Genomic DNA, 12,980 nt, shown 5'->3' on the forward strand with positions numbered 1-12,980 from the left:
GAAACAAACATAGGATCATGGTTCAGAACCTAAAACCCACATCCAAATTGAGCATGTCACTAGTGCTGACTGAACAATTTGAGTATATATATAAGGAGCAGTGCTGGACTTCCCTAAGGACATATTGCCACCCAGTGAAGGTGAGACTTATCTACTTAACATGCCTCTATACTCACCAATTATAATTCATTTACCATCAACATTCATAACTTATTTTCCATATAATGCCATGTTATGTAGATGCATATTTGCTGTAGGAATTTCGAATATTTATCAAGTCGTTGTGCCTTTCAGAATCCAGCACTAGGGTCCTGCACCTTTTGGCCTGGGAAGAAAACACAGTAAGTTCTACAGGAAGCATTTATGTACATTTCTGGGTGTTTTGCCATTTTCCCATCAGGGGGTCAGGTTTGTTGCAAGGGTTCCTTTTGCAGAAAAAGACTATGGTCACACCTGATTCCACTTATTTCATAAACAGCTATTAGTCTATAAAATGTTCTTTAGATGTTAGGCTGAAAACTGCAGGTGTAACAGCTATACATGGCAAGGTTTGGAATTAGGAGGTAGATAACTAAAATCTAAAATGTAAAAAGCTGGACTTTGACAGAGGTCAGTGCAACCCCAGCTTGTTTTCTGTTTTGTTGTAGACCAGTGACAAGTATTTTTGTTTTAACAGTAACCTGCCACCATGGGAGATGGTGAGATGGAATGCTTCGGCCCGGCGGCCATCTACCTCCGCAAGCCGGAAAAGGAAAGGATCGAGGCTCAGAACAAACCTTTTGATGCCAAATCAGCCGTCTTTGTGGTCGATGCCGCAGAGATGTACGTCAAGGGTACACTGAAGAGTAAAGAGGGGGGCAAAGCCACCGTAGAAACTCTGGATAGCAAAAAAGTGAGTGTAAAGATAATTGACACAGTGTCAGGATTCTACATTTACTGCACACTCCTACATAAGTGACCATTAAATGTGCTTTATCACTGATATTTTATAGACTGTCACCGTTAAGGAAGATGAAATCTTTCCAATGAATCCTCCAAAGTACGACAAAATGGAGGACATGGCCATGATGACCCACCTCAATGAACCTGCTGTGCTGTTTAACCTCAAAGAGCGTTACGCAGCATGGATGATCTACGTAAGTTAAACAAAGAATTACTAAATTTTCAAAGAGAAATACGAGAGTGACGACACTAATGATTAACATTTCTCTGGACGCTTCTTTAGACCTACTCAGGGTTGTTCTGCGTCACTGTGAACCCCTACAAGTGGCTCCCAGTGTATGATGCTGTCGTTGTGTCTGGATACAGAGGCAAAAAGAGGATTGAAGCCCCACCTCACATCTTCTCCATCTCTGATAACGCCTATCAGTTCATGCACACTGGTACGATATTCTTTATGATTCTCTCTCTAACTATTTGTTACTGTATGAATAATTCAGTGCCTTATACAAAATGCTGAATTAATTCTTCTACACCATTAGATCGTGAGAACCAGTCAGTCCTGATTACGTAAGTCAAAACCTCTTCTTAAATATGATTCACTTCTAATAATCACAGAGCTTCATCTCTAGATACATGCACATGCACTGAACTACTGTTCACACCTGGTTCTCCTTTTCTACCCCCAGTGGAGAATCTGGTGCAGGAAAGACTGTGAACACAAAACGTGTCATTCAGTACTTTGCAATGGTTGGCATGACTGGCAAGAAGGCAGAACCTGTTCCTGGCAAAATGCAGGTGAGAAAAAAAAATACTACTGCTGTGTGACAGAATCAGACCTCAGAATCCTCACTAAATACCTGCCATCATCACTAGGGTTCACTGGAAGACCAAATTGTTGCAGCCAACCCCCTGCTGGAGGCTTACGGTAATGCCAAGACTGTGAGAAATGACAACTCCTCTCGTTTTGTAAGTAGACCTACATTGCATTGCGTTTTACAGTTTGAAGATTTAGAAAACTGGTCATCTTAAAACTTAACTGTATTTTAATTATCTTTTAACTTTCTAGGGTAAATTTATTAGAATCCATTTTGGACAAACTGGAAAACTGGCTTCAGCTGATATTGAAACCTGTAAGTTTCAGAGTTTGTTTTCAAAATAATTATTTTGTAAATAAAAGATACATACAGCTAAGTGAATTTTTATCTTAATGTGTCCAGATCTGCTGGAAAAGTCAAGAGTCACTTTCCAGCTGTCTGCTGAGAGGAGCTACCACATTTTCTACCAGCTCATGACTGGACACAAACCCGAGCTGCTTGGTAAGAAATCTCATGTACTGCAATGTTACTAAAATCCCTGCATGTTAGTTTAAAGAACAGATTTGTGTGAATGACAATGAATTATTTTATCCTTGTACAGAGGCACTGCTCATCACCACCAACCCTTATGATTACCCAATGATCAGCCAGGGTGAAATCACAGTCAAGAGCATCAATGATGTGGAGGAGTTCATTGCCACAGATGTAGGAAGAAATGATTTTAGAAACGTGTGTGTGTGTGTTCATTTAAAAGATAACATGACCAATCTCTTCTCTTCATCACACAGACTGCCATTGACATTCTTGGCTTCAATGCTGATGAGAAAATTAACATCTACAAGCTGACCGGTGCTGTGATGCATCATGGCAACATGAAGTTCAAGCAGAAGCAGAGAGAGGAGCAGGCTGAGCCTGATGGCACTGAAAGTACAAAATAAAAGAAATTATTACCCAGTCTGTAAATATATAAAGTAGTAAATGTATGCTATGTGTGATATTAAAGACAATCTTCTCTCCACACATCAGTTGCTGATAAAATCGCCTACCTTCTGGGACTGAACTCAGCTGACATGCTGAAAGCTTTGTGTTACCCCAGAGTCAAAGTAGGAAACGAGTTTGTGACCAAAGGCCAGACTGTACCACAGGTAACGTACCATTAGTGACTAAGAGAAAAAAGAATTAAAGTTTGAGTTTTCACCTGACGAATAAACAATTATGGATTATACTTTCAGGTGAACAATTCCGTGTCTGCTCTCTGCAAGTCCATCTATGAGAAAATGTTCTTGTGGATGGTCATTCGTATCAATGAGATGTTGGACACAAAGCAGCAAAGGCAGTACTTCATCGGTGTACTGGACATCGCTGGATTTGAGATCTTTGATGTAAATGAGTGTTTTCCTCCATGATATGTGCTCTGATGGTTTGTGCAATACTTTGACAATGTCTAATCTATTGCTGAACTCTAACAGTTTAACAGCTTGGAGCAGCTCTGCATTAACTTTACAAATGAGAAACTGCAACAGTTTTTCAACCACCACATGTTCGTGCTGGAACAAGAGGAGTACAAGAAAGAAGGTATCGAGTGGGAGTTCATTGACTTTGGTATGGACTTGGCAGCCTGCATTGAGCTTATTGAGAAGGTAAGTTATTGTGGTGTCAGTACAATTAATGTCATTAATAAAATAATCATACTTTCACCACTAATACTCCAGTGATCTCTAATAAAAAATCTGTTACCAACAGCCAATGGGCATCTTCTCCATCCTTGAAGAGGAGTGCATGTTCCCCAAAGCTACAGACACGTCCTTCAAGAACAAACTTCATGACCAGCACCTTGGCAAATGCAACGCCTTCCAGAAGCCAAAGCCTGGCAAAGGCAAAGCTGAGGCTCACTTCTCCCTGGTGCACTACGCCGGCACTGTGGACTACAACATTTCCGGCTGGTTGGACAAGAACAAGGATCCACTGAACGACTCTGTTGTACAGCTGTACCAGAAATCAGGGAACAAACTGCTGTGCCACCTTTATGCAGCCCATGCTGGGGCCGATGGTAAGAGTAACATTTATAGATATGAACTATTACTGCTGATAAACTGCAGCTGAAATGTGCTGTTTCTGATATAAACTTGTACATATATAAAGCAAAGAATATTAATACACTTTAACTCTGATGTGCAGCTGATGCTGGTGCTGGAAAGAAGGCTGGCAAAAAGAAGGGTGGTTCCTTCCAGACAGTGTCTGCATTGTTTAGGGTAAATATTTCAGCTTATTGGTGTAAATATACAGTAAAAAAATCTATGCAATGACTGACTTATGATGTGTGACATCTACAGGAGAACTTGGGCAAGCTGATGAGCAACTTGAGGAGCACTCACCCTCACTTTGTGCGTTGCTTGATTCCAAATGAGTCCAAGACTCCAGGTAGGTTCTCTTCTCATTTTCCTACATTTATAATGAATAATTAAACAGCATCATATTTATGCACTGAACTGGAACCTCTAGGTCTGATGGAGAACTTCCTGGTCATTCACCAGTTGAGGTGTAATGGTGTGCTGGAGGGTATCAGAATCTGCAGAAAGGGATTCCCCAGCAGGATCCTCTATGGTGACTTCAAACAGAGGTCATCTGAATTCAACATATAATTAATTCTAATTGTAAAACACCTCAAAATACCTTCAGTTCTACAAAAAAGTTGTGGGCAAACACATGAAAATATGTACATTATATATTGTGTAATGAAATATATAATTTTTAGATACAAAGTCTTGAATGCCAGCGTCATCCCAGAGGGACAGTTCATTGACAACAAGAAAGCTGCAGAGAAACTCTTGGGCTCCATTGATGTGGATCATACACAGTACAAGTTTGGACACACCAAGGTTTGAAGTTTTGTCAGAACAAAAGTATTATTGTTGGTACTAAAAACACTCTGATTATCTGATTTCTAGGAAAAGTACAAATAAAAGGAACATTTACCTTTTAAATGTACATAAATAATAAGTATTAAAAGACTTATTATACACTTCCGTTGTAGAATTTCCTTAAATAAAGGCTCTGATTATCTATCTGAACTTGCAGGTGTTCTTCAAAGCCGGTCTGCTGGGAACCCTTGAGGAGATGCGAGATGAAAAACTAGCCAATCTGGTGACCATGACTCAGGCTTTGTGCCGTGGCTACCTCATGAGGAGGGAGTTTGTCAAGATGATGGAGAGGAGGTATGTTTAGATGACAAAACATGGAACACATGGAAAAAAACAAGTACAGAAACATACAATAGGTGACCGAATTCATCTTAAATTCCAGGGAATCCATCTATTCCATCCAATACAACATCCGCTCATTCATGAATGTGAAACACTGGCCATGGATGAAGTTGTACTTCAAGATCAAGCCTCTTCTCAAGAGTGCAGAGACTGAGAAGGAAATGGCATCCATGAAGGAGAACTTTGAGAAAATGAAGGAGGACTTGGCAAAGGCACTGGCTAGGAAGAAAGAGCTTGAGGAGAAGATGGTTTCTCTGCAACAGGAGAAAAATGATCTGCAACTAGCAGTAGCCTCTGTAGGTTTCTATACAGAGTTTAAGTTCATTTCTAATAAAATTGGGAAAACATTTATTATATAAAAAACCCACATTAACAGGAATCAGAGAGCCTTTCTGATGCTGAGGAAAGATGTGAGGGACTCATCAAAAGCAAGATCCAGCTTGAAGCTAAGCTCAAGGAGACAAATGAGAGACTGGAGGACGAGGAGGAAATCAATGCTGAGCTGACTGCCAAGAAGAGGAAACTGGAGGATGAGTGCTCTGAGCTGAAGAAAGACATTGATGACCTGGAGCTCACCTTGGCCAAAGTGGAGAAGGAGAAACATGCAACTGAGAACAAGGTTCAGATTAATTCATTGAAAATATTTCACTTTTTAATAATAAGAATTTAAATGGACAATTTATTATAATAATGATCTTAAACAGGTCAAGAACCTGACTGAAGAGATGGCATCTCAGGATGAGAGCATTGCCAAGCTCACTAAGGAGAAGAAAGCCCTCCAAGAGGCACACCAGCAGACTCTGGATGATCTCCAGGCAGAGGAAGACAAAGTCAACACTCTGACCAAATCCAAGACCAAGCTTGAACAACAAGTTGATGATGTAAATATCCATACTGTAATTCATAAAGGGTTCAGCAGTTATGATTATCAGGTGTTTTAATAAGATGCATTATCAAATTTAGCTTGAAGGTTCTCTAGAACAAGAGAAGAAGCTGCGTATGGACCTTGAGAGAGCCAAGAGAAAGCTTGAAGGTGACTTGAAACTGGCCCAAGAGTCCATAATGGACCTGGAGAACGACAAGCAGCAGTCTGATGAGAAGATCAAGAAGTGAGTGGGTCTTACAATGATAAAGCCACAAAAACAAATCTGTTTATAAAAATATTTACATGTTACTTTTCCCATTTCATCAAAACAGGAAGGACTTTGAAGTAAGTCAACTTCTGAGCAAAATTGAAGATGAACAGACCCTGGGTGCCCAGCTTCAGAAAAAGATTAAAGAGCTCCAGGTACTTCTTTTGTGAGAAACAATAATATTCAGGCTTGTAGAGGAAAATTCAAATGTCTAAAATAAAATAAAAAATCCTGATTTCAGGCTCGCATTGAAGAGCTGGAGGAAGAAATCGAGGCTGAGCGTGCAGCTCGTGCTAAAGTTGAGAAGCAGAGAGCTGATCTCTCCAGGGAACTTGAGGAGATCAGTGAGAGGCTGGAGGAAGCTGGAGGTGCCACCGCTGCTCAGATTGAGATGAACAAGAAGCGCGAGGCCGAGTTCCAGAAACTGCGTCGTGATCTGGAAGAATCCACTCTGCAGCATGAAGCTACAGCTGCTGCACTCCGCAAGAAACAAGCTGACAGCGTTGCTGAGCTCGGAGAGCAGATCGACAACCTTCAGCGTGTCAAACAGAAGCTGGAGAAGGAGAAGAGTGAATATAAAATGGAGATCGATGATCTCTCCAGTAACATGGAAGCTGTGGCCAAATCAAAGGTATTAGACATTAAAATCTCATCATCCTGTTTAACTTCATCTATAGCCTGAAGTGTCTTAAGGTTCTGAGTCAACAACAATCGGAGATACATTCACAGGCAGAAAGGACGTGTTTTACTACATTTAAATATATCTGCATTATATACATACACTTCACTTTCCAGGCTAACCTAGAAAAGATGTGCCGCACCGTAGAGGACCAGCTGAGTGAACTCAAAGCTAAGAATGATGAACATGTTCGTCAACTTAATGACATCAGCACACAAAAAGCCCGCCTTCAGACTGAGAATGGTACGTTAAATCACGATAAAGCGGAGAATCCTGAAATCACACGATCAGTTTTAGTAACATAATTCACACTCCTGTTAAAGGTGAATTCAGCCGTCAGCTGGAGGAGAAAGAAGCACTTGTTTCTCAGCTGACCAGAGGAAAACAAGCTTACACTCAGCAGATCGAGGAACTCAAAAGACATATCGAGGAGGAAGTCAAGGTGAAACACACACAGTTTATTGCAACTCTGACAAATGGTATAATAAGAACAATATGAACACTAACAAGAAAAACATTTACTTCTAGGCAAAGAACGCTCTGGCTCATGCTGTCCAATCAGCTCGTCACGACTGTGATCTTCTCAGAGAGCAGTTTGAGGAAGAGCAGGAGGCCAAGGCTGAGCTTCAGCGTTCAATGTCAAAGGCCAACAGTGAGGTGGCTCAATGGAGAACCAAATATGAGACTGATGCCATCCAGCGTACAGAGGAGCTTGAGGAGGCCAAGTAAATTCCTACTACAATAACAAACAGCTGTCGCTAAACAAATAATGCACAACATAGGCATTATATTGCTGTTCATGTGCCTACAGGAAAAAGCTTGCTCAGCGTCTTCAAGAAGCAGAGGAGTCCATTGAAGCAGTGAACTCCAAATGTGCTTCTCTGGAGAAGACCAAGCAGAGGCTGCAGGGTGAAGTGGAGGACCTCATGATTGATGTTGAGCGATCCAACGCCCTGGCTGCTAACCTCGACAAGAAACAGAGGAACTTTGACAAGGTCTACAATCAGTCACCTGAATGTCGTGTACAAGACAATGCTGATCTGTACAAGTAGCATGTAACTGTCCTCCATATTCTCAGGTCTTGGCAGAATGGAAGCAGAAGTTTGAGGAAGGTCAGGCTGAACTGGAGGGAGCTCAAAAAGAAGCTCGTTCTCTCAGCACTGAACTCTTTAAGATGAAGAACTCATATGAGGAAGCTCTTGATCATCTGGAGACTCTGAAAAGGGAGAACAAGAACCTCCAGCGTATGTTAAAAAACTGTTTACATGTAAAATATTTATAGCCTCTAAATGAAAACAAACAAAAAATATATTTTTATATATATATATATATATATATATATATATATATATATATATATATATATATATATATATATATATATATATATATATTTATATTTTTATATATTTTATATATAAATAATTACTTCCTTCTGCAGAGGAGATCTCTGACTTGACTGAACAGATTGGAGAGACCGGAAAGACCATTCATGAGCTGGAGAAGGCAAAGAAGACGGTGGAAACTGAGAAATCAGAAATCCAGACTGCTCTTGAGGAAGCTGAGGTTACTATACATAACTGCAACAAGTAGAAATAAAGTACAACTGGATCTGCATCATATTGAACATTAAACATATTTTTCAGGGTACACTTGAACATGAAGAGTCCAAGATCCTTCGTGTCCAGCTTGAGCTCAACCAGGTTAAGAGTGAAATAGACAGGAAACTGGCTGAGAAAGATGAGGAGATGGAGCAGATCAAGAGAAACAGCCAGAGGGTGATTGAGTCCATGCAGACTACTCTGGACTCTGAGGTTAGGAGCAGGAATGATGCTTTGAGGATCAAGAAGAAGATGGAGGGTGATCTGAATGAGATGGAGATTCAGCTGAGCCATGCCAACCGCCAGGCAGCTGAAGCCCAGAAACAGCTCAGGAATGTCCAAGGACAGCTCAAGGTCTGCCTTAACTTTTATTTTTATTTAGAAGTTTTCTTTTGTTTCATATGATAAATGTAGTCAAAGTGATATCCACTGTCACACCAGGATGCCCAACTGCACCTTGATGAGGCTGTCAGAGGACAAGAAGACATGAAGGAGCAGGTGGCCATGGTGGAGCGCAGGAATAACCTGATGCTGGCAGAGATTGAGGAACTGAGAGTTGCACTGGAGCAGACAGAAAGAGGCCGCAAAGTGGCTGAACAGGAGCTGGTTGATGCCAGTGAGCGTGTGGCACTGCTGCACTCTCAGGTTTGTTCCTACAACAAACTTTGGTGCCAATTTTACATTTTATGTACAATTATCCTAATGTTTTATTTTATTTTTTAAACAACAGAACACCAGTCTAATCAACACCAAGAAAAAGCTCGAGGGTGATCTGGTGCAGGTACAAGGTGAGGTGGATGATACCATCCAAGAGGCCAGAAATGCTGAGGAGAAGGCCAAGAAGGCCATCACAGATGTGAGTGTTAAATGCAGAAATTGTACCACATTGATTTACAGTTAACCTGAAAACTAACTTCCTGTCATGGTCATACACTAGGCTGCTATGATGGCTGAAGAGCTGAAGAAAGAGCAGGATACCAGTTCTCACCTGGAGAGGATGAAGAAGAACCTTGAGGTTACAGTCAAAGATCTGCAGCACCGTCTGGATGAAGCTGAGAATCTTGCCATGAAGGGTGGAAAGAAGCAGCTCCAGAAACTGGAATCCAGGGTAAGTTGCAGTATTTAAACCAGTAAAGAAAAGCGTGAATATATTTGTTAGAAAGTTTTCTATAAATGTAAGGTCTGATCTAGGTGCGTGAACTGGAGAGTGAGGTCGAAGCCGAGCAGAGACGTGGTGTTGAAGCCGTTAAAGGAGTCCGTAAATATGAGAGGAGAGTGAAGGAACTCACCTACCAGGTACATAATATGTTTATCACCATACAGTCCATGTGAAGAAAAACAATGAAACTAAACAAATCCTGAATAAACTTCAACTATTGCAGACTGAGGAGGATAAGAAGAACGTGAATAGACTGCAGGACCTTGTGGATAAACTGCAGCTGAAAGTAAAGGCCTACAAGAGGCAGGCTGAGGAAGCTGTAAGTGTGTCACTATGTACTGATATACATGCTGATATTGTACTTACAGCAGCACTAAAGTGAATAATGCTTATTAATCACAGGAGGAGCAGGCAAACACTCACCTGTCCAGGTACAGGAAAGTCCAGCATGAGATGGAAGAAGCTCAGGAGCGTGCTGACATTGCTGAATCCCAGGTCAACAAGCTGAGAGCCAAGAGCAGAGATGTTGGAAAGGTGAGGCAAAGTCATCTTTAAAAAGAAAAGAAAATGTAATAATCATAATTCCTAATAATTTTATTAAAATACACTCTTTGAACGACTTCAAAGATTTCCTCTAATTGTATTCATTTTATGTTTTCCAAAGAGCAAAGAAGAATAAGATGAGACCAACCAGACAGGAACAAGCAAACATAAAATATGACTGACTTGTAATGTCTTATTTTGTATTAAATAAATCAAGCAAATGTAACAAACTGTCTTTTTTCTTTTTTTAAGTAAACAAACTTATATGACAGTAACTGCTTTTATCATTAAAATATCAAATAAAATGCCTGAAGATTCCACCTAAAAGTGTAGTGCCACACCCTTACTGGCATCAACCAGCCTCCTGTTCAGCTGCTTTGCAACCTCTCTGTCTGCTCCAGTGCAAAAGCCAGGTTAGGGAGTGTCACATTAACCTGTACACCATATACAAATATATATATATATATAAGACATTTTTTTAATCTTTCACACTTTACTCAAAGTAGGAAACTTACAACTGGAAAGCACTTTCATACATTTCTGAATTTTAAGGCGAGTACATCATGCAAAATTAAGACTTAGTAATAAACTCCATATATGAATGGTACAAAAAGCAGAAGTACTTAAGCCCAGGTGAAACCTGCACACACTATTTAATGCACAAGAGTTGAGAATATTAATGATATGCATGCTTGCCAAATTTGAGATGATTTGTGAAGATGTCACACTTTTATATGTTAAAGAAAAATCTAGGAAAAAATAAAGATGCCATTCAAGACAGTAACGGTTTGTTTTCTCTCTGAACAACTTTAAGAGTTTGTGTCAACACAGAAGCCCTTACACATACAGAACATCTTATATATATATATAAAAAAAAAAAAAAAATACACTGTTACCGAAAGAGTAGCCAAATATTTATTGAGATATTTTTAGAACAACACTGCAGTCTAGCCCTCTTTATCCAACAGGTGGTGTTAATGTGATAAGTGATGACACAGCTTTAGACACTACCTGTATATAGGCTAATAAAATACACATGCACACAAAAAAGTATGAAGGGTTTTTTTTATAACTCTGTGCTATTTGCATAAATGCGAGTTATTCCTCTAAACATATTGCTTCACAAACAACAGATCTTACAAGGCATTTCACTGACTAATTGGAGGTCTCTTTAAGACAGCAACACCTTAATTATCATATAAGGTAATATCTACTTGAGATACCAAACAGTGTAAAACCTTCTCAGACTGGGAATCTATACTGTACAGTAAGATAAATGAAACACACCCAGTCAACTTTTCAAGAAGCATAGCCATTATATCCTCTTATTCATTTTAACTGTGCCTAATTTGATCAAATTATAGTTTTTAAAAATTTCTAACAGTTTCTAGACTGAAATGAACAGAGACACTTACTTCAAGATGACTGCAACTGGGAACTCTTATGTAGCATAACTAATCTTATTTATACTGCAATCTAAACTACACAAAATTCTTGAGGCCACACTAGACCCTTAACTGGTTTCTATATTTGAATTTATTCCTAATATGAACATTCTGCTTGTAATATTTAAGTTCACCATTTAATTTTATGAATTCAACAAATCACTTCTAAAAATTTACTGCCTTGCAAAGCAACTGCCAAAACATATTAACTTTCTTTAAAAATAATTTTATGGTCAGCCACTGGTAATCAATCTTAGACTAAACCTGGTGTCATTTTAATTTGATACCCTGCTGGAACGATACAGCACTAAATGCTACATCTCTTAAATCTTGCCATGTCATAAAATTATAAAATCTGAAATGATTTTCAGATTACAAACATTAATTCACATGCTTGCATTAATATTTAGACTACAAACATTTTAAAACACTGTCATATAATTTCAGCTTTTCTCTGTCAGAGTTTTCAACTCTCCAACTCTAAAAAGGAATTATCTGTACTTTTAAAAAAGCTTTTTATTATACCATTTGTATTATACCAATGTATATTTTCTATGAAATTGTGAGAAAATAGTATGATTTTCAATATGGATTATTACATAAACATTTTAAACTGTATATTAAAACAGTATTTGCTGCCGACTTTCTTTCCTCTTTCACACTTTTGCTTAGACTAAAATTATTTAATGATTATTCCACACAATATGTTACTGGCAATAGGTGAACTTTGGCTAACCAATGATTGCTTTTGGATTACTGTCTACTTATAAACATTATATATTTGGAAATGATGCCACTGACCTTGAAATTAAACACCAGTGGGATCAGAGCACTTCTCCACGTCCAATTTTAGTGCCTCTTCACGGCCAGAAATCATAAAAAAATGACTGGGCACATAAATTATTTTAAAAGAAAAAAGAATAATTTTAAAAAGCTGGTTATATACATTTGTTTTTACAGGACATGTATAAAATATAATAAACTATCCAAAAATAAAATAATTTCTGAGAAACTGAATGGAAACAGGTTTAAGTGTAAATATTAATGCTAGTGTTAATGTGTAAATTGTTCAAGCATTGCCCTGAGAAATTACAATGTAGACTCTACTTTATATAACAAGAAACAATTAATTAATAATAAAAAAAGAAAGCTGTATATTTTAAAGAAATCCTTATTAGAACAAAACAGTATTTGCAAATGCATAACACTAAAGCACATGAATTATAGTGCTACATAAAGCAACTACATACATCGCATCAACTAATACAACATGGCCATTTATAGAGAGACAATTCTGCTGAGTGAACGGTAATGCTGCTATATAACAGGCTCCCCCAAGGACTGAAGGAACCTCAAGCACCCAGCCAAGGTGAGAAAGTCTCCAGTCCAGAGCTGATATC

General features: G+C 38.9%; 1 protein-coding gene and 1 long non-coding RNA gene across 2 annotated transcripts; one reads left to right on the forward strand and one right to left on the reverse strand.

The window, feature by feature from the left end:
- Positions 1 to 120: 120 nt before the first annotated feature.
- On the forward strand, positions 121 to 10,365 carry LOC310721755 (myosin heavy chain, fast skeletal muscle). Its single transcript, XM_083533697.1, has 41 exons — positions 121 to 140; positions 295 to 341; positions 677 to 892; positions 993 to 1,136; positions 1,226 to 1,382; positions 1,482 to 1,509; positions 1,629 to 1,737; positions 1,816 to 1,908; positions 2,009 to 2,072; positions 2,160 to 2,258; positions 2,359 to 2,462; positions 2,546 to 2,684; positions 2,784 to 2,902; positions 2,990 to 3,139; positions 3,227 to 3,397; positions 3,501 to 3,807; positions 3,936 to 4,009; positions 4,091 to 4,178; positions 4,260 to 4,377; positions 4,513 to 4,636; positions 4,836 to 4,972; positions 5,061 to 5,316; positions 5,397 to 5,639; positions 5,725 to 5,901; positions 5,984 to 6,129; positions 6,218 to 6,308; positions 6,395 to 6,784; positions 6,949 to 7,075; positions 7,156 to 7,274; positions 7,361 to 7,557; positions 7,644 to 7,827; positions 7,911 to 8,076; positions 8,274 to 8,398; positions 8,479 to 8,787; positions 8,875 to 9,078; positions 9,164 to 9,289; positions 9,371 to 9,541; positions 9,625 to 9,729; positions 9,816 to 9,911; positions 9,995 to 10,126; positions 10,257 to 10,365. Exons 3-41 carry the CDS (start codon positions 689 to 691, stop codon positions 10,269 to 10,271), a joined length of 5,808 nt encoding a protein of 1,935 aa, XP_083389823.1. The 5' UTR covers positions 121 to 140; positions 295 to 341; positions 677 to 688; the 3' UTR covers positions 10,272 to 10,365.
- On the reverse strand, positions 10,010 to 12,897 carry LOC310721800. Its single transcript, XR_014532194.1, has 2 exons — positions 10,457 to 12,897; positions 10,010 to 10,141 (listed from the first exon to the last, which is right to left on the reverse strand). It is a non-coding gene; the product is annotated as an uncharacterized lncRNA (long non-coding RNA).
- Between the last annotated feature and the right edge of the window lie 83 nt (positions 12,898 to 12,980).

The sequence above is a fragment of the Silurus aristotelis genome (genome assembly GCF_946808225.1).
Source record: "Silurus aristotelis genome assembly, chromosome: 28".
Classification (NCBI taxonomy): domain Eukaryota; kingdom Metazoa; phylum Chordata; class Actinopteri; order Siluriformes; family Siluridae; genus Silurus; species Silurus aristotelis.

What these genes read in the sequence shown, in the direction of transcription:
- LOC310721755 (XM_083533697.1), top strand. Translation starts at nt 689, where the DNA reads ATGGGAGATGGTGAGATGGAATGCTTCGGCCCGGCGGCCATCTACCTC. An exon ending in CTGTTCCTGGCAAAATGCAG is followed by an intron (nt 1,738 to 1,815) that starts GTGAGAAAAAAA and finishes CATCATCACTAG; the next exon opens with GGTTCACTGGAAGACCAAAT. An exon ending in CTGGATTTGAGATCTTTGAT is followed by an intron (nt 3,140 to 3,226) that starts GTAAATGAGTGT and finishes GAACTCTAACAG; the next exon opens with TTTAACAGCTTGGAGCAGCT.